Genomic DNA, 23,899 nt, shown 5'->3' on the forward strand with positions numbered 1-23,899 from the left:
TTGCTTACTTTAACTTGTACACCTGACATATAAGATAAAATATTGTTATATTTAAGATGTTCTATAAAGGATGTTACAAATACTTTGATAATAATATATGATGATGTAGTTGTTCAAAAAATATTATAAAATCATAGAATGTTTTAGTGAAAAATAACCTTATTGTTTAACTTACTTTTACCTGTGCACAATTATTCTACCGCATTTAAGATGACCTTCTTACTCGAAAATTTGAAGGAACTAAAATCTATATTGATACCTGAACAGTCCAATATACATGCGTCGGAAAATAAAATTGCACTATACGTTTCAAAACGACGGTTTAATTTTAAGGAGTCTCTTTCTTAACAATTTCCACGTCACTTCAAATGTTAACTTTTTCGGTCAATCAAAGAAGTGAGTTAAATTATAGGATTGGTAAAGAAAGTTGAACGTGTCTGTGTACTGCAGCTTCGTCCGATTGCACCCAATTTTTATTTTATTCAAGTAACTTTTTTTTCCTTAAAATACAAAATTTTCTTCAAAATTAGAAAAATAGTATTCTTAATGCGTAAAACAATGGGTGAGACAGTGGCATGTATATATATATAACTTCAGCAACAGAAATAATCAATTGTTAATAATTTTAAAGACTGCAACTTTTTTTTATAACTTTATAAAGTAAATTAACAAGCTAATCTATAATTTCAAGACCTAAATTAACACAATATTTTTTTTTTCTTTTTTACGCAGGTCCATGATGATGGATCAATACATGTTTGGCACAAAGAAAGTGAAAAGAAGAATTTTATTTTGTTTGATTCAAAAAATAAAAAATAAAAAAAATGTAAGATAATTAAAATTTCATTCATTTTGTGAGACAAATCTTTTTTATCTCTAAATCTTTTTATATATATAGTTTCTTTCTTATTTACTCTACTGTAATATTTTTTTTTAATTTTTGATAATAATAATCTCTCATTATTAAATAAACAGAGATATATTTCCTTTGTTTCAACTAAACCAAATAAAATATATATATATATATATATATATATATATTTTAATAGTATATATATATATATATATATATATATATATATACTCTTAAGCTTATGAGTAATACTTTTCTTATAGAAAAATGTAGGTTATTTTTTTAATTTATGTTGCGACAATTATGTCTAAGTGAATTTGCTGTAATTATTTACTATGGTTAAGAAAAATTTAGCAGTACACATGCTGTTATTAGGAGGAAAAAAAAGTTGTCTGAGTTTTGTCATAGGACAAATATCACAGACATGAAAAAAATAAGTCGTCTAAGTTTTTTCACAGGACAAATATCACAAACATGAAAAATATTTTGCGATAAAAATAAAGTATCAACAAGTTTATTCAACACTTTATTTGATATATGACCTAATCTATTATGCTAGACATTAATAGAAACATTATTCACAATAGTACTTTTAGTATTAGAACTATGTTGTATAGGAAAAATTTGTTGCAAGACATAAAACCCTTCAAGCAAATCACTCTTGCCAATCACCTTCAAAGAGAGGTTGTACTAAATAAAACAAGCTTTATCAGTAAAAATGACAATCTTAGAATATTTTGTCCATAAAGCAAGTATTGAGATTAAATTGACTCTAAAGCTAGAGACATAAATCATATTATGTAAAATAAGGTTAGGATTAATATGAATTGAACCAGTAGTAGAAGGTACATGAATTCTAGTATGATCTGGTAAAGTGACAAAAAAATTATGAACAGATGTAAGAATGAAAAATTGAAAGAGTTGATGCAATATGAGATGTTGTTCCACTATATTTGTCATTGGCTTGATCTGTTAGGTACTTAGCAGAGAAACAAGATGTTGGTACTGAGCTTGAGTCATAAGAGCTTTGGCATCATCCAAAGAACAATAGGAATGACATCATTCTCCTGTGGATCATTAGAGACATGATACACAAACAATTTCCCTCTACCTTGACGAAAATTAGCAATTTCACGGTTTAATTAAAAAAATCTTGATCCATTACCATGGAGTGAGATCCTTTGAAATAGAATTAAGTAACCAATAACTTACATTGTCATTTTTACATTGCCAAGCCTCAAGCAGGATCAACATCATCACTAGGTCTTGGAATAGATCTATCAACAAATCCTAGTTTCTTTTTGGAGTTGAGTGTCATGCGCAATGCTCTAATCCAAGAATGATAATTTGTCTCAGTTAAAGATTGTGAGACCAAAACCAATCTTAGATGGTTTGAAGAAGAAAAAGCATATGAATTTGCAGCAAATGGATAGGTCGCTATGAAGATCAGGAACAAGAAATGTAATTGAACGAGGAGTATTGTGGCAAACTAATTAAGAAAGCTGATGTGTTTCTTGAGAAGATCTTCAAGAAAGACCAAAGAATTGGATCTCCAAGAGGTAGACCAGCCATGATACATGCTTCAAATCATGTATTCCAACAAAAAGAAGGAAGAAAATTACAAATGAAAAGCAAGAAGGAGGAAGTATTAATGTAGCACAACATCAAAGGATTGAAGATAAGCCAAGTTTGCACTCACCACATGGAAGAATCCATGATAAGAGTAGTGTTATGAATTTTCTAAAGAGAAAATTCAGAGAAAAACTCAACTCACAAGAGAGGAGAAAAATGCACAATGCATCAAATGAATCTAAAATCTGAAAATTACAAAGATAGGCTAAGCTCACTCAAGGCCCAAAATGGTCTCTAATGGGCCTTAAAACAAGGAAAAGAAAAGGGATGGGATTTGGGCTGAATACATGCCCTGAAACATGGCCTAATACAAGGCCAAAGAAAAATACAAAAGACTTCACCCCAAAGCCTGATGGGCTTCCCAGGTCCATGACCAAAATACAAGGCCCAAAACAAACTATTCTAAGCATGAACAATGCAAGTACAAAAGTATATACATGTGTGATTCGATGACTTCTAGGATCACATCATCCCCTTCTTCTTGGGAAGAATTCGACCACGAATTTGAAGCGTCCTTAAGCTCCTCATGCAAGCCATCAAGGTTGCCTACAAAGTAAAGGATGCAAAATAAGTCTCAGGAAATGTGAAGGATAGAGATCAGGTGCTTATTCATGGAAAGAATCCACCTGGATCAAAGATTAGCTGCTTGACCTTTAGCAATTTTTTACAAAATCTCATACAAAAATTAATGAGATATCTCCATAAGAAAACACATACAAAACTATGAAAGACATGGTTATTAGTATATGAAGTGTAATTTCTTAACAAAGTTGAATTATAAGAAATGTGGGATATATGTATTCTACTTTATGAACTCATCATTATGCACAAGGTCATGTGTTAATATGATTGCATTATTACCTAATGAGAAAACACTTGACCTATTGCTTATCATGCCTAATGAATTGGACCTCAAATGTAGCATGTCATTACTAAATGAAAATTGGATCGAGTTCATACACAACATATATGTTCCTAAATGCCTAGACTCAAAAATTATAACAAACGATCTATGTCTATAGTACCACAACTCAAAAGAATATAATAAAATCCTAATTCTACCAAGTCTTATATGAATAAGGAATGAGGTACATGAAATCTTAAAAGGGGCAAAAGACACTTGGTGTCCAATCTACTTCTTGTGTTATCCCCTAATTAGGTGGTAGTTCTTTAGGAATTTCCTTAGGGAACACCACCATAAAATTTCGTAAAAGAGCTTTGACTCTTTTATCCAAAGAAGAAGGAGTAGTGGCAAGAGTTAAATGACTCATATGGCATTCTAGGTACAATGGTTGGCCACTATAAAGGATTTTTTTCACATCTTGCATCTTGGTAAGAAATCCCTCCTTCTTGAGACTTAAGGCAAGATCATAGTTGCCCTCATCTCCTCTAACTTTTTGTTTACCTCTTTCCTTTTTATTAGGCTTTTGGGCCTTAGACAAGCCCATGGCCTCTTTTTCTTGATCTCTTTTAATTTTCATTTTCAATTGATCCTCCATTACTTGTTTGGGTGTTAGAGGAATCAATGTGATTTTCTTTGAATTATGAATGAAAGAAATCTTGTTGGAGGTTCCACTATGAGTGACATTCTTATCAAATTGCCAAGGCCTCCCTAAGAGTAAATGGCCCGCCTCCATGGGTACCACATCACATATAACTTCATTCTTATAATTGCCTATGGTAAACCCTATGGTGACTTGTTTATTGACTATTATTTCACCTTCTTCATTTAGCCATTGAAGCTTGTATGGCTTAGGGTGTGGGGTGGTTTCAAGACCTAATTTCTCAACTAGTCTCATGCTTGCACAATTAGTGCAACTACACCCATCCACAATTAGTGCACATAATTTTCCTTTGATATAGAACCTAGTGTGGAAAATATTTTCTCTTTGAGACTCATCTAAATCTTTTACTTGGCTTCCCAAGAGTCTCATAATAATTAAAAGATCCTCCTCACTTCCACAAGCTTCTTCCCCACTAGATTGCCTCTCACTATCGGTCCTTGCCCTTACTAATCATAACCTTCTTAGTTGGGCATTGAGAAGCAATATGTCCCCTACCTAGACACTTAAAACACTTAATGGATGAAGTTTTGGTACTTCCCTCACTTGTGCTAGGTTTAGAGCTTTGGGATTTAGGGAATTTCTCATTCCTTTCCTTAACATTTGAGGTGGATTTTATTTCTTTATTTTCCTCTTTGTAACTATCCTCCTTACTTTTTCCATCTCTCCACTTAGAGGAACTAGGGTAATTTGAATTAAATTTCTTGTAAGATCCTTTTCTTTTGAGTTGTTGTTCTACCCTCATTGCTTGTTGTACTACATCATCTAAGTCCACATAAGGTAGTAATTCTATAACATCTCCTATTTCCCTATTCAACCCACCTAGAAATCTTGCTATAGTGCTCTTTCTTCCTCATGTATGTTAGCTTTCATTCTGCAAATTTCTATTTCTTTTCTATATTTCTCTACACTTTTGGAGCCTTGGGTAAGCCTTTAGAGCTTGCTAAGAAGCTCACAGTCATAATATGAGGGTACATGCCTCTTCCTAAGAATGGTCTTAAAGTCTTCCCAATTTTCAATGGGTGGTAACCCTATATCTTTTCTATTATGGGTTTGGTTTGTCCACCAAAATAGGGCATAATTTTGAAAACCTAGGATAGCTATCTTCACTTTCTTTTCTTCCACAATACTATGACATATGAAGAGTTGCTCTATTTTCATTTCCCATTCTAAGTAAGCTTCTACATCATCTTTTCCATGAAAATGGAGAACCTCTAGCTTAACTTCTTTTAACCTATCATCTCTTCTGTGTCTAGTATCTTCATCTCTAACTCTATTTCTATCTCTTTCTCTATGTCAATCTCTATCACCATCACCATCTCTATCTCCATCTCTTTCTCTATGTCTATCTCTATCATCTTCCCTTCTTCTTCTATCATATCTTTTCCTTCTAGGGCTTCTCTCACTATTATCACTATACTCACTAGTCCTATCCCTTCCTTTCCTTCTTTCTTCCTTATCTCTTCCATTTTGGAGATTTGCTAATTCTCTCCTCATAGCTTCCATTTGAACCATCAAATTAGCCACATAGGGTGGAGAGGGAGTCTCATCCCCATTCCTATGACTTCTATCACTTCTATAACTCCTATTACTTTTATCACTTTCCATTTTTGTTTGCTTTATTTTACGAAGTTATAACACTAAAAGCAGACTCTAATGATTATCCTAGACCCTAACTCAAAAATTTGAAACAAATAAAGATAGGAAAACAATTTAAGTGCTAACAATGCTAGTCGGATCTAGACTCAAAGAAAACTAAGAAAATTAGAATGAAGGAGAAAATGTGTGAACTCTTACTTCACATCCCGAGATCCTAACATGAAATGCAAAGAATGGAGGGAGGAAAGGATTGGAATCTTAGTCCAACACCCAAAAATGCAATGACCCTAATCGCAAAGCTTTAAATCAATCACACAAGCCTAAACTAGCATGTACTAGTCGTGTGCAAAATTTAAACTAAGGCCTATGCGCAAATTACCCTATAACTACTTAGAAACCAAAGTCCAATATCCACTTACAAGGTAAAATTCAACCTACTACAAGTGATCTACTTGCAAGAATTATAAATTCCCAATCCCAAGCAAATATAATTCTCCAAATACAAGGAGTAAAAGAAACCAAAACAGCCCCTTCACCCCAAGTTACAAGGCTTTGCTCCAAGGAAAATTACAAGTCTTCAAGTTCAATAGTCTCCAAGTAGGATCAAGCTCACACGAAATTAGTATAATCACAATTAAGAAGGATGTGTGTGTGGTGTTTGGGTGCTCTCCACTCACTCACATGTTTACACTCAAGACACACATGAGTTCTCAATAAATTTCCCAAAAGAAAGTACACAACCATTCAACTCGTACTCATATTCTATTATGCTACCATGGGTGAGTAACACTTAATGCAATCAACAATCCAATTAAATGGTAGCAAAGGTATGTAGACAAAACTTAAAGAAACCAATGAAGACAAACAAGAAAAGATTTATTCACAATGAATTCTAAACTCAAAGGGAGTTAAATGTGACAAACATGAAATTCAATAATGACAAGCTAGAATTAAGGCATCTTTACAAGTTAGCACTCAAAAGGAAATCCTAGAACTCTAGAACGCAACTCACTTGATCAAATTTAGCACACAATCAACCTTGCAATTTAATGATTCTCAAACTATGAACATGTTATCATGCAAAAACATGCATGAATTACACAACATATAATTCTCAGTTTTAACTTTCTCTTTCCTTTTTTTTTCTCCTTTGTATGCTTTTGCTCTTCCTTTTATCATTTTTTTAATACTATCTCCTTTCAATATTTTGGTATCTTTCTTTTTCTTTTCCTTTTCATAACCACACAATTATAGCACTAATGTTTTTGTACTAATTTCAGCAAGGTACCAAAAACACCTAACAATGAATTACACCAAAATTGAATCAATTTATTGTTGCATATGGATTTGATTTAGACAAAACTAAACAAGGAACAAAACATATAGCCAATAACACTTGCTAGAACAGAATTAAGACTCTAAGAAAACATCAAATCTAACATCTTTAAGCACAAAAATGAATTAAATCAAGCTAGATGAGTTTTAGCCAGGACAAGAAGCAATGGATGGATCTATTGTTCTAGAAAATTCCAGCACATCACAATTCACATTTACACAATGTAATAACACTAAACAACTATCCAAAGTGCTAGAATATGAATCAAACAACTAGAATTGCAAGGAAAACAGCCAAGAACACAAGAACAATCATGCAGAGTTTTGGCGCGAAGAACTAGCAACCATAATTTCAAAATTCAACAAACTAAAAACTGACTTTCAAGAAAGTGAACCGATTAAAAGCTATAAAAGACACTAAGAAACAAAATGATCAAGAAAAATTCAGTGAAAACACAAGATTTTCGTTGTTTTGGAAGTTTGAATCAGGAATGAACCAATTTGGAGCCAAAAATTGAAAGTTGGCTGATCTTGAATTGTAGCACATGGTTTTGTGCAGAAATTGATGTAGATGAAGGATCTACAATCAGATTTTAAAAATTCCTTGTGGATAAAAGTAGATCTAAGTTTTATTTCAAACCAAATTTTGGCGAGAAAAAATGAAATGTCATGGATCCGAAAATTGAAGGCAGATTTGTGTAGAAAAGAAGGTGAGAATGAAGAATTCACAATTAGATTTCAAAAAAGAAAGGTATAAAAGTGCAGATCTAGAAATGAAGTTTGAAAGATTTTTGGTGGGAAAAAATTGCATAAATGGATCATTACCAAAGGAATACGAATTTAGAGAGATTGAAGTGTGTAGATGAAGAATTCAAGGTCAAATTGCATAGATCAAAAGTGAAACAATTCAGATTTGCATGTAACATACCTCTTGTGCCATGCTCTTGATACCAAATGATGTGTTTCTTAAGAAGATCTTCAAGAAAGACCAAAGAATTAGATCTCCAAGAGGTAGACCAGCCATGATATATGCTTTAAATCATGTATTCCAACAAAAAGAAGGAAGAAAATTGCAAATGGAAAGCAAGAAGGAGGAAGTATTGATGTAGCACTACTTCAAAGGATTGAAGATAGGCCAAGTTTGGACTCACCACATGGAAGAATCCATGATAAGAGTAGTGTTATGAATTTTCTAAAGAGAAAATTCAGAGAAAAACTCAACTCACAAGGGAGGAGAAAAATGCACAATGCATCAAATGAATCTAAAATCTGAAAATTACAAAGGAGCTTAGCCTATATATAGGCAAGCTAACTCAAGGCCCAAAATGGTCTCTAATAGGCCTTAAAACAAGGAAAAGAAAGGGGATGGGGATTTGGGCTGAATACATGCCCTGAAACATGGCCTAATACAAGGCCAAAGAAAAATACAAAAGACTCCACCCCAAAGCTCGATGGGCTTCCCAGGCCCATGGCCAAAATACAAGGCCTAAAACAATCTATTGCTAAAATACAAGGCCCAAAACAAACTATTCTAAGCATGAACAATGCAAGTACAAAAGTATATACATGTGTGATCCGATAACTCCTAGGATCACATCAAAAGCGAAAGGAAAATGCAGAAGCAAAAGAAAATTCCTCCTAATACCATTTAATCCAAGAATAATGAGAGGAGAAGAGATTCTTGGATATTGAATATTATTTAAAGAATAAACTAACAACTAACTAACCAAATATACTATTTTCTAACTAACTCTAATACATACACAATGTTTAACAACATTCACTAAAATTTCACTAAAATTAACCCTCTAGTTTTGTAAGATTCACTTGCTTAAGAGAATGTTAATTTGTAGACATATTTATGTGTGACCATGAGAGGATTCTTAAATGTGAGTGAGTACACACGATCCTTATAAGAACTGCTTGATGCCACATTTTTCGGTCTTCTTTACTCAAAGTAGAAGAGATAATTTAATGATTTTTGTGACAATATTTTAAAAATAATTTATTAAAAATGAAAAACATTATTTATGTTGAATAATTTTAGCCATGTATTATCTATATAGTATAGGAAAAATTAACTTTAACAAAAATGTATTAATATTGTATACACTATAAATGATATATGTAATCCTTTAACGTACTGAGTGATATTAAAAAGAAAATAAAGAGGGCTTGAGTTCCAGAGCATTTTTACTGCTATTAAAACTATTCCAAAATATTTTCATGCAATAAAAGCTTTGCTTCTAAAGTATTCATAAGTTGTTGAAGTATGTCATTGAAAATTAGTATCATTCTCTTCTACTAATTCCTTTTTAATATAAAAAGTCATAACAAAAATGTACTTTATTAAAATATTTGGTGCAAAAGATAAGTAGAAAGATTAGAGTTGTTAAAGGGCTAACTTTGAAATAATCTATCTAACTCTGTCTTTTTATTAATTAAAAAATAATAATTAAGTCTAAATTGATTAGTTCAAAATATATGAGTTAGGGTGGGGATATTCATAGGTTAACTCTAATCTTAAAAACACTCCAAAATTATACCAAAATTCTATCATTCTAAAATATTAATTAAACATAAATATCTATTTATATTTGCATTTGTTACTTATGTATATTTATTATTGTTGTTCGTTTCCTTTCCTTTCCTTTCATTATTCTTCAACTTACATATAACGTTACAAAAAAAAATTAAATACATTGAAAAGTATATTATTATTAGTATGAAAAAGTATGTGTCTATAAATGTATATATACATTATAAGTCTGTATTATGACATGTATTCATAGCCTATATATTGATAAATGATAATGATTTTAATTGTCTTTTACATTGATTTATATATTAATTGTGCAGTTTAGCATAAGAAGATCACCATTGGATTTTTGATGCATTTTGGATCTAAATTGGCTGAAAAATAGGGCTTCACTATAGTTAGCACGCCCTAACCCTAGCAGCAAGCACGGGGGTGCTTCGATCTACATGCATAGCCATACAAGGCCATAAGCACGGTCATGTTCACCTCCGACAAGCCCAATTATAAAGAGATTTTATGATTTTCAAACTCTATTAAAAGAAACCTTGGTGGTATAACACCCTATTTTTATTTTATTTATTATTTGATAAATTGTTTCAGAGTTGGTATAGTTGGAAGGTGTTTTAATTTGAATTGAGGAAGGTTTAATAGAACTCTAGTGCAGAAAGTCTTGCTTAGGCAAGGCAGGTCTCACTTAAGCGAAACTGAACGCTTAGAACCACATGATTTTGTGGCAATCTCGCTTAAGCAAGATGAGTCTCGCTCAAGCGAGAACAGGATAGACTTGGTCTAATTGTCCTCTCACCCAGGCAAGAAGTAATCTTGCTCAGGCGAGATAAGTTGCTCAGAGAACTCATAAGAAAAAGGCCAACTCTCTGGATGTCTTCTCGCTCAGGCAAGAATAACTCTCGCTCAAGTGAGAATAGCAGAAAAAGCTAGGGGAAACAACTGTCTAGTTTTCTCGCCCAAGTGAGAGAAGGCCAACTCTCTGGACGTCTTCTCGGTCGGGCGAGAATAACTCTCGCTCAAGCGAGAATAGCAAAAAAAGCTAGGGGGAACCATTGTCTGGTTTTCTTGCCCAAGCGAGAGCCCTTTCATTCAAGTGAGAACTCGCAAGGTTGAGGGGTATTTAAGAGATTTCTAGCATGGAAATTTGATTTCACTTAAAGTCCTATGTTTTCTCTTCATTTTCTCTGAACTTCCAGTTTCTTTTCTAAGAAAAAATCTCTTCAAACTCCAATCGTTCCTCGAATTCAAACTTGGACATCAAATCTAAGCGACTCTAAGTTTCTCTAAGTTTGATTTTGGATTCTTTGTTCGTTTCTCTTCGTTTTTCATTTCTCATAGATATCTTATGATATCTAAGAAAACTTCTGTTGTTGGGCAATTGTCTTCATCAACCTCTCTTCAAATACCCATCTTAAGGTAAGGAAAGCTCTATTTTATCATTTTATTAAACTGTATATTTTATGCTCATGGGAACATTGTTACATAATTATTATATGAAGGTATATGCTTGAATAATAGTATTTTTGAGGAAAAGCTGATAATATATATGTTTGATTAATTAGTTTGAGTGATCAAGCTGTGTTTATGTGAATATGTGATGAGGATTAAGTGTAGAGATGTTCTGAAAAATATTGATATTATGACTGGGTAACATTTAATGGTAGAGAAAGACTGATGATATATGTTTGGAAATCTGAATGTAATAATATATCTGTTGATTGAGATATGACATTATATTTGTGAAATATGAAAGAAGAATGCTTAGTTTGGAATTATCATAAGAAACGATGACATTTCAGTTTGAAAATATATGAATGTGATAAATGCTATTGATGAATGTTTGGCTGAGTTGACATGATACCATATTCTATAAATAAATTGTATTGAAAACTAGTCTGGAAGTACTTTATTAAGCATGATTTTATGATTAGATAGTGAAAGGAGTATGGAATGAGTATAAAGTGCTAAATATAGGATGAATGTAAAGTGCTGATTGATACTAGTATAAATAGTAACATAAATACTTTACGAGTATAAAGTCCAAAGATGATGGAAAATCTAGAAGAAACGTCGGGGGTCAGTGACATTCGCATATGTGTACATATTCTTTTTGAAAGTGAATGCATCATCACATGGCTTCATACTCGTTTCTTGACTAGACTCTTGTCTATACTTTTACTAAGAGGCTTAGTATTGTATACGTTGTATCTGTGTGCATGGGCTAACCGACGATTATTTACCTAGCAGTGTAAGACCTTAAAAACTACTTGAGGCATCATATACTTGTGATCACAGTGCATTGGGACTGCATATTTGAAAGAGAGAAAAGTAGTGACTTGTGATGGAATATATGCATATGTGATTATGCGAGAGTAATTAATATACTATGTAATTAACTAGTAATCATTGATATATTGCTCTTGGGATTAATATTATTATGCTTTCTTTTATTCCATAACTATGATTATGCTGTGATGTAGGTCTTTGAAATGGTATTATGTTTAAATAGTAAGATAGATGTTCATTCTTACAAAAGTTTTTAGGGAACAAGGATGACAGCACCCCGAGGACAAATTAGATTGATAGATAGTTATGTAAATTGTAGAATAAATTATGTATTTAATAAGTATTAGAGGTTTTGTTATTTTAAGTTTGCCATATATTGTGACAATGTACCTAGCCACATGTATACCTTGGAGATGGACCTATATTATAGCATTCCTCTAGATTTTTCTGTAAATAATAAGATCCATCATACTCTCTGTATATATATTTATAGAGGAATTGCTAGGACTCCAGCTGCTGTGAGCTATATGTGTTCCTATTTTGACCATGATCATTTTGGAAGACTGACCCGGGTGACTTTTGAGTGGGCTACGGGCGTTGAGGTCGCAGCTAATTCTAGCGACCTCTATCTCAAAGAAGACAATAATCTAGACTCCGAGGATTTATCTGAGATAGAGGGATGGCACGGTGACGATTAGTACTTGGACCTTAGTATGTTGGATATGAGTTGTAACTGCTCTAGGACTTAGTTTATTTTGTTTATGTAATTAATCATCCTAAGTCCTATAACTTTTGATCAAATATTTGTAAATTATTATACTGTCTATATGTAACTGACTGGTATAATGTAATTACTCAGTTATGATTTACTTTTCTTATTTCACTGCCTCAATTAATTTATGAATGGAGTTATTTATCAAAAAGAGTTTTTAATTTTCTTCCATTATATATTACATGTACTAAACAACAAGGAAAATTTATTTCTTTTCATTGTTTTTAACCAAACTATTATGTATACTGGAATTAAAAATTTAAAGACGGCACAAGAGGGTAGTAATTAAGACACATTATTTTAATCATGTTTTACATGTTGTTTTGACTTTGTTTCCACCTCATCCCTTCCATGTAATACCTTAAATTTAATTTCAAATAACAAATTTCATAAAATGGTAGAAATAAAATTTCATTCAAAATGGTTTGCCATGCATTATCATTAAAATATTTTGAAATAAGGATGAATTACAACTTGCATCAAATCATTGCAACAGGACTAATTCAATTACATAAGAGTTTGAATAAATTTCTAGTCCTATAGCAGTTTCATCCATCCATTCACTGAGCCCGGTGCTAATCATTTTAGTCACCTTAAAAATAAATGCAAAGGTGAGTACTCTACTCTATCCAACACACACACAAACATAGAGACTCACCTTGCTCACCCACATGTATTCTAACATACTCTACTCAAGTATCATGAACACCACTCATCATACATTCCATTTCAAATTACAATTGATGCGCTCACTACACCAACAACATTTCACACATATGCGATAACTGCACATAGCCACACTCATTGTGGCATTGTGATCACAGTTTCACACCATGGATGGTCGCCGGTTACCCCTGCCTCACCAATACCACGTGTGCAGTCACGAGTAGCTCGGCAAAGGTGTTAGTCAGAAGTCTAGTTAGGAGGAGAGTGTATGGCCTGTGGTGCACCCACACTCACTGTTGGTGTCACCGCCACTCTCTCTTCTTCAAAATATTTCTACCGTCCCCATCTTCCACACCTCTAGTGTATCGCTGAACTATTCATAACATATTTACAACTGCATTTAACATGCCTTTACAGATTTTCAGCCACATACAACATTTATTTTCATACACGGCATACATGCCCACATTCATTCACATTACACGGCACAAATGCCTACATTTATTCACATTACATTTAATGCATAACAATTCCATACACAACATTTTCCATATAATCCACATTCATCAATTTATTCCATCATACACACTATTCAACATTCATTACACTATAGTCTATTCAATCTTTCCACCACAATCTCATTACAATTAATCAATTCCATTAAACACTGGCATTCAAAATCATCCACATTACAATACATAGCCAAACAATGGATTTAAAGACATAAGAGATAGGGTAGAGTCCCTCCTTACCTCAAATTGAAGACCCACAGATGAATCAATGATGGAAAAGACTCCCCACACGAACTTCATCCTAATTACATGAAAGAATCCCATGAAAACTAAGGAAAACCAAGAAAATAGAGAATAGGATAGAGAAACCAAAACCCTAGCCATGAAAACATACCTCAAAACGCCCCAAACGTGAATCCAACCTTCAATCTTACTCCCAAATGACTTTGGAGGAAATTTAATCGGTGAAATAGGGCTTGAGATTGAGAGAATCGCGAAGGGAAAGAAAGAGGGATGTAAAATAATCCATTCTCTCAAACCCTAACCTTCAAGTATCCCTCTGGTCACGACACTCTCGCTACAATGAGATATGGACCTCGCTGCAGCGACATTATCTCTCGCTACAGCGAAAATCTCAGAGAAAACTACACTCTGATTTTTGCAAAATCTTGCTACAGCGAGACTGCACCTAAAAAATGCCCCCCTCATTGTCGCTCTCTCATTGCAGCGAGGGACCTCTCGCTACAGTGAGAAGGCGACAATTTCCCGCCTTCCTCCTAGGGCCCTCTCGCTACAGCAAGAACACCCTATAGCATACACTCAACCTATTTCAAATAGTCCAATATGATCAATTTTGATGCACAATCAGCATCCACGTGTATCATACATACACATATATGTCACCATTCAATATTCATCACTATCACATTCATATTAACTCATCATGCACTCAAGTGCACATTCCAACATGCATTCATACATACATGTATATATATATATATTACATAAATTTAGGGTGTTACAACTCTTCCCTCCTTTAGGTTGTTTCTTTCCTGAAAGTCAACCAAACACACAAGTTACACAAACAATTACAGATATAACTCTCTCATTCTACTCTCTGTTTTCCATGTAACATCTCCCTTATCACTTGAGCTCTATATTACCTTCACCAATAAGATCTCCTTGCCCTTCAATTGTTTAACACAGTGATCCGCTATCCTCACTGGATACACACCATAAGATAAGTCTTCTCTCACTTGAACTGGGTCAAGATCAATCACATAGGAAGGATCGGGCACATACTTCCTGAGTTGTGACACATGGAACACCAGATGTAGATTCGAGAGATTCAGAGGTAATGCTATCTGGTATGCTGCAAGACCAATCCTACTCAGTACTTTGAATGGTCCAATGAACTTAGAAGATAGCTTCCGAGATTTTAGAACTCTCCCAACTTCGATCACAGATGAGACCTTTAGAAACATATGGTCACCCACCTGGAACTCCAAAGGCTTCCTTCTCCTATCATAGTAGTTTTTCTGCCGATCTTGGGTAGTGTTCATCTTCTCTCTGATCATTCTGATCTGTTCATTATGCTTTTGGATTATATCTGGCGCACACAGAGCAGCCTCTCCAGTTTCATACCAACATAATGGAGTCCTGCACCTCTGCCCATACAAAGCCTCAAATGGTGCCATCCCAATGCTGGCGTGATAACTGTTGTTGTACTTGAACTCCAGTAGCAGCAGGCATTCTTCCCAAATTCCCTCCTGCTTAAGCACATAAGCTCTTAATAAGTCCTCTAGGTATTGGATAGTTCGCTCGGTCTGACTGTCAGTCTGTGGGTGATAAGCCAAACTAAGCCTCAACTTAGTACCCAATGCCTTCTATAGGCTCTCCTAAAACTTTGAGGTAAACCTCGGGTCTCTATTGGACACCACACTAGTCGACACTCCATGTAGCTTGACAATCTCCTTACATACAAGTCCACGAGTCTCTCTAACTTATACTTCATATTGATTAGGAGAAAGTGTGCAGCCTTAGTCAACCGATCCACTATCACCCAAATGGCATCATGGTTGTTCCTGGTCCTCGGCAGCCTAGAAACAAAGTCTATGGCGATATTGTCCCATTTCTACTTAGGGATTTCCAACGGTTGCAACAACCTAGATGGACGCTGGTGCCATACCTTCGCCTTTTGGCAGGTTAGGCAACTGGCCACATATTTGGCCACGTCCCTCTTCATCTTATTCCACCAAAACCTCTTCTAGAGGTTTTGATACATTTTGGTCATGCCGGTGTGAAAGCTCATCCTACTCTTATGTGCTTCCTCAAGTATCATTTGCTTCAACTCATCCACTTGGGGAATGCACACTCGGTTCTAAAACTTAATTACCCTGTTCTCATCACAATGGAACTCCAAATCCTTTCCCTCACCCTTTTTCCTCATCATGTCTTGCAGGAAGGTATCTCCCTGCTGAGCATCTCGGACGTATACCAAGAAGTCATTATGAATCGTTGTCGCCCCGCGATACAAACTTTTTGGCCTCACTTCCATGGCCAAGTTCATGTCCCAAAATTCCTCAGTCAGCTCCATCTCTTTTACCATCATTGCTGCCACATGCAATGATTTCTTACTCAATGCATCAGCCACCACGTTTGCCTTACCAGGATGGTAAGACAATGTGAAATCATAATCCTTGAGGAATTCCATCCATTTTCTCTATCGCATATTCAATTCTCTCTGATCAAACAGGTATTTCAAGTTTTTGTGATCACTGAACACTTCAAACCTTGCTCCATATAGGTAGTGCCTCCACCCTGAACTGTGATTGCCCATGAAGTTTGCTTTCTCTTGCTTAAATTCTGGGCTTGCAGGAGCTCTTACAGTTGGTCTTGAGCCTTCATTAAAGATTCTAGTTGCTTTGCAAGGGCTGCCATTTGTTTCATTAGTGGGCTGCTGCTCTCTACTTGGTAGACCGGAGCGGTCTCTTTCCTCTTGATGTCGTAAGAGTCAGCGGTGTGCCACTGAAAGCTAGAAGATGTCATCTCATCTATTAGTTTGTATGCATCATCTGGATCTTTTCTTATGAGGGATCTTCCTGCTGCAGCATCAATAGCCCTGGTAGTGATTGACAGGCCACTATAAAATATTTGCACCTCTCTCTACGTCAGAAAATCATGATAAGGACATCTCCTCAAAAGCTCTCAAAATCGCTCCCATGCTTCGAATAAGGATTCTGCTTCATATTTTTGGAAGCAAAATATCTCCGTCATAAGCTTAGAGGACCTTGAAGGGGGAAAGTACTTTCCCAAGAATTGTTGAGTGAGATCCTCCCAAGTTGTGATGGAATTGGTTGGGAGTGAGGCGAACCAAGCATTTACCTTTTCAAATACCGAAAATGGGAAAAGACGGAGTCGAATAGCATCGTTAGAGACTCCATTGTATTTTATGGTATCTGTCAATCAGAGGAACTTTGTCAGATGTAAATTGGGGTCTTCATTAGGCATGCCTCCAAACTGTATCGAGTTCTAGACCATGGTTATGAGTGTTGATTTCAATTCAAAATTGTTGGCCTGCACATTATGTGCCGCAATTCTTCCAAGAGTGCCTCTAGCAGTGAGTGTCATGTAATCTTGAATTGATCTCCTTCCCTCTGCCATTCTTTACTCTCTCCCTTCTTTTCTTTGTCTACAAAATGTTCTTTCAATATCCGGATCAAATAAACAAGTTGAAGAGCACTTAGAACGAGTGAGCACACATTAAAAGAAATTGTGAAATAAAAAAAATTAAAATAAAATAAATAGAAAAATTATAAAAAAAATTTAACAATAAACAAAACAAAATAAAATAAAACACAAATTGCTTAAATCAATTAAATTTGAGATTTTCTTAATATTGAAAAAGCAATTCCCAGCAACGGCGCCAAAAACTTGTTCGGAGGGCAAGTGTACCCATCGAGAAGTAATAAAGGGTTCTTAAATTAAGTTCCCGAAATAACGTCCCACAAGGATTGTTTTCCAATTACTAAGAATTTCCTAATTCAATTGTTTAAGCTTCAAAGATACAAGATTAAAAATCAAGAATTTATAAAATCAATTATAAAACTAAGAGCAAGGAATACAATGCACGTCTTGGTTAAACTTATTAGAGAAGAACCTAGGGCATATGGGTTTTCTCATTCAATCCTTTATGTTATTTTTCTGTTTAACTCTAAATCCAATTTCCTTGTGATTACCAATCATTCATACGAATACTATTAATATCTAATGGTCATGCAATATTAATATTCTTTTCTCTAAATTAACATCCCCAATGGTTATATAAGACATTAATTTAAGAAAACTTTAGGAGCCTACGAACTTGTTAATTTAATAACGATTAGAAGAGAAAGATTGGTTTGGTCCACTTAATCCTTTGTCTCGTTTTACCCTATAGATCTATTAATTAACCGAGGTACGGTCACCTGACGATATAATTAATTAGAATTAAGAAAGAAGCGCAATAGGATAAAATCTAATCACAAAAAGGAAATCAAATTTAGATTCAAACATCAAAATTCCATAAATTCATGAACAATAGCTCCCATAGCCCTAGCTATGGACTTAGTTACTCATGCTAAAGAAAAGAACTGAAACAATCATAAACAAAGCCATAATCAAAAGAAGTAGCAAACTAGAGTGTGAGATGTGTTCTCGGTCTTCAAGTACAATCACTTAAAGCTCCAAGTGTCGCCAAGCATGTGCCAAGAATCCCGTGCAAGAGAGACGAGATCAGATGTATTCTAGAGCCAAAGCCAAGATGTAAAACTGTCCCTTTTTACGATGCCTGAGACCTCCTTTTAATAGGATTTGAAAACCCTAAAGATTCTTCATAATTGGGCTTCTCGTAGATGAGCACGGCCGTGCAAGGCCTTAAGCACGACCGTGCATGGGCTCGAAGCACCCTCGTGCTTATTGAATGGGTTTGGACATGCTGATTGCTACGAAGCTCTAATCTTCCATCAATTTCGACCCAGAATGCACTCAAAATCCACTTACGGCCTGTTTATACCAAAATGCATAATTAATATATAAATTAATGTAAAACCCAAATAAAATAAAGGTCAAATATGAATATATGGGCTGCAAAAGAGGGCCTAATTACAGACTTATCACATCCTCATCCTTCACCATGATCTGATGGTACCCCGACCTCAGGTCATGCTTAGAGAACACTGCAGCTCCTCTCAACTAGTCCATCAAATCGTCAATCCTCGAGAGTGGATACTTGTTCCTTATTGTCACCTTGTTCAGCTGTCGGTAGTCCACACATCCTCATGCTTTCATCCTTCTTCTTCACCAAGAGCACTAGTGCTCCCTATGGTGACACTCGGTCTTACCAACCGTTTTTGTAACAAGTCCTCTACTTGCTTCTTGACCTCTGCCAACTCCACTGGTAACATCCTGTATGGTGCCACAGAAATTGGGTTTGTTCCTGGAATGAGGTCAATAGTAAATTCTATTTCCCTCTCAGGTAGTAACTCATAAACATCTTTAGGAAAAACTTCCAAGAAGTCCCTCACCACCGGGATATACTCTGTCTCCACCACGCTTTCGGCCTCCATTGAGAACATGACCATAAAGGCCTTAGCATTCACTGTATTCTCCCAAGCACTCTGACTCAAAAGCCTCAGAATTTTTAACATCGATGCTCCAAAAATCAAAGTCTTCTCTCTACAGTCCAATAGCACATGGTTGCCAGCTAGCCAATCCATCCCCAAGATTACGTCTAATTGAGAAAGAGGTAAATAGATCAAGTTCACCTCAAACTCCCTACCATGCACCATTATCGAACACCCCAAACACACCTATGATGTTACAATCGGCTTACCTATTGGGGTAGTCACCACAACATTACATAGCAATTCAGTCACACACAAATTCAGACTCTTCACACAATCAATGGATACAAAAGAGTGCGTAGCACCCGAGTCAAACAATACATCAAGTAATCTACCCTTAATAACACATTTACCTTTGATCAGCTCTACAGACTATGAAGTCTCTGCTCCACTCATGGCAAAGACTCTCCCAGGAATACTCGGTTTCGGCCTCGTGCTCGGCTTCATGCTTCCTTTCGACTCAGGCCTCTAAGTTGTACTAGCACTGTCACTCCTCTTAGCGGCCCAGCACACATTGGTAGTGTGTCCCGACTTCCCACAATTGCTACAAGTTATCCGTGGCTAGGGACAGTCCCTCACTATGTGTGGCCCTCCACACCTGAAGCACTTGATCAGCCCTCTGAAAGAGCCCAATCCCAAGCCGCTCCCACTACTCTTCTCTTGAGATGAACTTCCTCTGGACCGTGAGTGGCTGGAGCCCGTTAGAGAACTTAGGGGGTCTTCTATCTTTCCTCACTGGACTGGTCCCCCTACTATCCACTGTCTTACCCTTGGAATTGGCGTCAAAGATTCTGCTCTTGCTCACCAGAGTGGGCAAGTCTGCGTCAGCTAGAACACACTAACTGCAGCTTGAATATCTAACCTCAATCCCGGATCAAACTGAGCACACAAGTCCTCATCTCCATCCTCTATTGGTAGTGAGGCCAGTACCATCAACTCTTGGAACTTAGCCACATACTCCCCCACAGTCATATTCCCTTGCTTCAGTTCAAGCAATTCTCTGGCCTTCTGCTTCTTCAGATTCCAGGGAAAGTAATTCCCTAGGAAAACCTTGTGCTCCTCAAGGCACTCTATTGCATTGAAAACCTTCTCTTCATCCGCCAACCACCTCTAAGCTCCCTCAAGGTTAAATCTGCCCTCAAACTTTGGAGGATTATGCCTAGTGAAGGGAGATAACCCTCAGTACTCGGCCAACTTTCTACCTTAGTTATGCACCAAGGCCTCCAGAATTTGAGCCATACGCTCCATGAGATCATTAGTGCCTTTAGCTACTCTACCTCTACTAGTCATTCTAATCTAAGCTAGCAAGCAATTCAACAAACCATACTGAACTAGTTAGATGAATAACAACATTTATAAATCAAGTGATCAAAACATTTCAACACACAACTTGGATACTTCAGCCTGATATCCCAGTCCAGTTTGGATGAACTGCTCTGATACCAAAATTGTAACACCTTAAATTTAATTTCAAATAACAAATTTCACAAAATGGAAGAAATAGAATTTCATTCAAAATGGTTTTCCATGCATAATTCATTAAAATATTTCGAAATAAGGATGGATTACAACTTGCATCAAATCATTGCTATAAGACTAATTCAATTACATCAGAGTTCGAATAAATTTCTAGTCCTGTAGCAGTTTCATCCATCTCTTTACTGAGCGCAGTGCTGATCGTCTTGGTCACCTGAAAAATAAATGTAAGGGTGAGTACTTTACTATATCCAACACACACACACAAACATAGAGACTCACCTTCCTCACCCACATGTATTCTAACATATTCTACTCAAGTATCATGAAAACACTCATCATACATTCCATTTCAAATTATAACTGATGCGCTCACTGCACCAACAACATTTCACACACGTGCACTCACTGCACGTAACCATGCTTACTGTGTCACTGTGATCACAGTTTCACACCATGGATGGTTGCCGGTTACTCCTGCCTCACAGATACCACATGTGCGGTCACGAGTCGCTCGACAAAGGTGTTAGTTAGAGGTCTAGTCAAGAGAAGAGTATGTAGCCTATAGTGCACCCACGCTCATTGTTGGTGTCGCCACCACTCTCTTTTCCCCAAGGTATTTCTACCGTCCCCATCTTCCACATCTCCAGTGTATCACTAAACCATTCATAGCATATTTACAACCGCATTTAACATGCCTTTACACACACATTTTTAGCCATATACAACATTCATATTCATACACGGCACACATGCCCACATTCATTCACATTACGTGGCGTAGATGCCCATATTTATTCACATTACATTTAACGCATAATAATTCCATGCACAACATTTTTCACATAATTCACATTCATTAATTTATTGCATCATACACACTATTTAACATTCATTACACTATACTCTATTCAATCTTTCCACCATAATCTCACTACAATCAATCAATTCTATTAAACACTCGCATTCAAAATCATCCACATTACAATACATAGCCAAACAACGGATTTAAAGACATGGGAGATAGGGTAGAGTATCCCCTAACCTCAAATTGAAAACCCATATACAAATCAACAATGGAAAAGACTTCCCGTACGAACTTCATCTTAATTACACAGAAGAATCCTATAAGAACCAAGGAAAACTGAGAAAATAAAGAATGGGGTTGAGAAACCAAAACCCTAGCCATGAAACTTACCTCCTAACGCCCCAAACATAAATCCAACCTTCAATCTTACTCCTAAATAGCTTTGGAGGCAATTTAATCGGTGAAATACAGTTTAGGATTGAGAGAATCGCAAAGGGAGGGAAAGAGAGATGTAAAATAATCCATTCTCTCAAACCCTAACCCCTTAAGTACCCTTTTAGTTGTGACACTCTCGCTACAGCGAGATATGGACTTTGCTGCAATGACACCCTTTCTCGCTACAGCGAAAATCTCAGAGGAAACTGCACTCTGGTTTCTGTAAAATCTCACTACAGTGAGACTGCACCTAGAAATGCACTCCTCATTGCCGCTCTCTTCTTGCAGTGAAGGACCTTTCGTTGCAGCAAGAAGGCGATAGTTTCACGCCTTCCTCCCAAAGCCCTCTCGCTACAGCGAGAACACCCTGTACCATACACTCAACCTTTTTCAAACAGTTCAATATGATCAATCTCGATGCACAATCAGCATCCACATGTATCATACATACACATATATGTCACCATTCAATATTCATCACTATCACATTGACATCAACTCATCACGCACTCAAGTGCACTTTCCAACATGCATTCATACATATATATAATTAAAATTACAAAAATTGGGGTGTTACATTCCACGCCTCTGAGTCATCTCTTTCATCATATTCTTGGTGGAACTTAGAGCTTTGAGCGATCATACTTGAAGACCGAGAACTCATCTCATTTGTAATTCTTAGGGTCATTCTAGATTGCTATTTCTTTTTTACTATGACTTTGTTTATGATTGTTTTAGTTCCTTTCTTTAGCATGAATAACTAAGTCAATAGCTAGGGCTATGGGAATTCTTGTTCATAAATTTGTGAGATTTTAACATTTGAATCTAAGTATAATTTCCGTTCATGATTAGTGTTTATCCTATTACGTATAACTGTATGTGTAACATCCTTGTTTTTATATTTATTATTGTAATATTGAATGTTGGTTGTATTTATAAAATTAATTAAATTTTGGAGAGTTTAAATGGTGTAAGCTACAGAATATCTCGCTATAGCAAGAAAGAGTGTATGGAATCAGGCTCTTTGACGCTCTCTTGCTGGAGCGAGGATGCTCTCGCTGTAAGTAGAATGAAAGATAACAAAGAAAAATTTTGGCTAATTTTTTCACTACAGCAAGAGAAAGGCTTGCTGTAGTGAGAGATAGCTCCCTGTGGTGAGAATATCGCGAGTTAATGGGTATTTAAGGGTTTTCAACTTAGAAAACTTGGATTACAATCCAATTTTTTGACTTCTCCCCTGTTCTCTGTGCTCTCTAACCCTCTTTTCTAAAAAATTTTCACTAAACTTCGACTTTCCTCTGAATCCAGACTTATAAGTTCATCCAATCAACTCCAAGTAAGTTCATGGAGCTTAGTTCTCTTATTTTGTTTGTTTCCTATATCTCTCCCTTCTCAAAATACTCTCTTTTGTAATATCTAGGAAAAGCTAGGACCTTTCATGAAAAATCCCCATAAACCTTCCTTCAAAACTTCTTTTTAAGATAAAGAGGGCTCTATTTTACCATTTTAAGCATAATAAATATTTTGTACCTATGAGAGTACTTTTTGTATGTTTACTTGTATGATTTTTATGATTCAATGATATTGGATTGTTGTAAAAGTATGTTTCATTGATTTTGGGTGTTAATGATATATTCAGGTGATATATGTGTTTGGAACTTAGTCTGGAAGTGTTTTACTAAGCACGCTCTTTTACCTGAGTGATGAGATTGGTACGAAAAAGAGTATAGGATGAGTGTAACAAGATGAATG

At 35.7% G+C, this 23,899-nt stretch overlaps 2 protein-coding genes and 1 non-coding gene across 3 annotated transcripts; 1 reads left to right on the top strand and 2 right to left on the bottom strand.

Annotated features, from left to right (window-relative positions):
• Positions 1-3,636: 3,636 nt before the first annotated feature.
• LOC113859528 lies at positions 3,637-4,284 on the bottom strand. The gene has a single exon (XM_027492276.1). The coding sequence runs from the start codon at positions 4,282-4,284 to the stop codon at positions 3,637-3,639; it is 648 nt and encodes a 215-aa protein (XP_027348077.1).
• A 12,656-nt stretch (positions 4,285-16,940) lies between these two features.
• LOC113860293 lies at positions 16,941-17,047 on the top strand. Its single transcript, XR_003503748.1, has one exon. It is a non-coding gene; the product is annotated as a small nucleolar RNA R71 (small nucleolar RNA).
• A 2,042-nt stretch (positions 17,048-19,089) lies between these two features.
• LOC113859530 lies at positions 19,090-19,593 on the bottom strand. Its single transcript, XM_027492277.1, has one exon. The coding sequence runs from the start codon at positions 19,591-19,593 to the stop codon at positions 19,090-19,092; it is 504 nt and encodes a 167-aa protein (XP_027348078.1).
• Positions 19,594-23,899: the final 4,306 nt, after the last annotated feature.

The sequence above is a fragment of the Abrus precatorius genome, unplaced genomic scaffold (assembly GCF_003935025.1).
Source record: "Abrus precatorius isolate BTA unplaced genomic scaffold, Abrus_2018 Scaffold2, whole genome shotgun sequence".
NCBI classification, from domain to species: Eukaryota; Viridiplantae; Streptophyta; class Magnoliopsida; order Fabales; family Fabaceae; genus Abrus; species Abrus precatorius.

What these genes read in the sequence shown, in the direction of transcription:
- LOC113859528 (XM_027492276.1), bottom strand. Translation starts at nt 4,284, where the DNA reads ATGAGACTAGTTGAGAAATTAGGTCTTGAAACCACCCCACACCCTAAG.
- LOC113859530 (XM_027492277.1), bottom strand. Translation starts at nt 19,593, where the DNA reads ATGGTGCATGGTAGGGAGTTTGAGGTGAACTTGATCTATTTACCTCTT.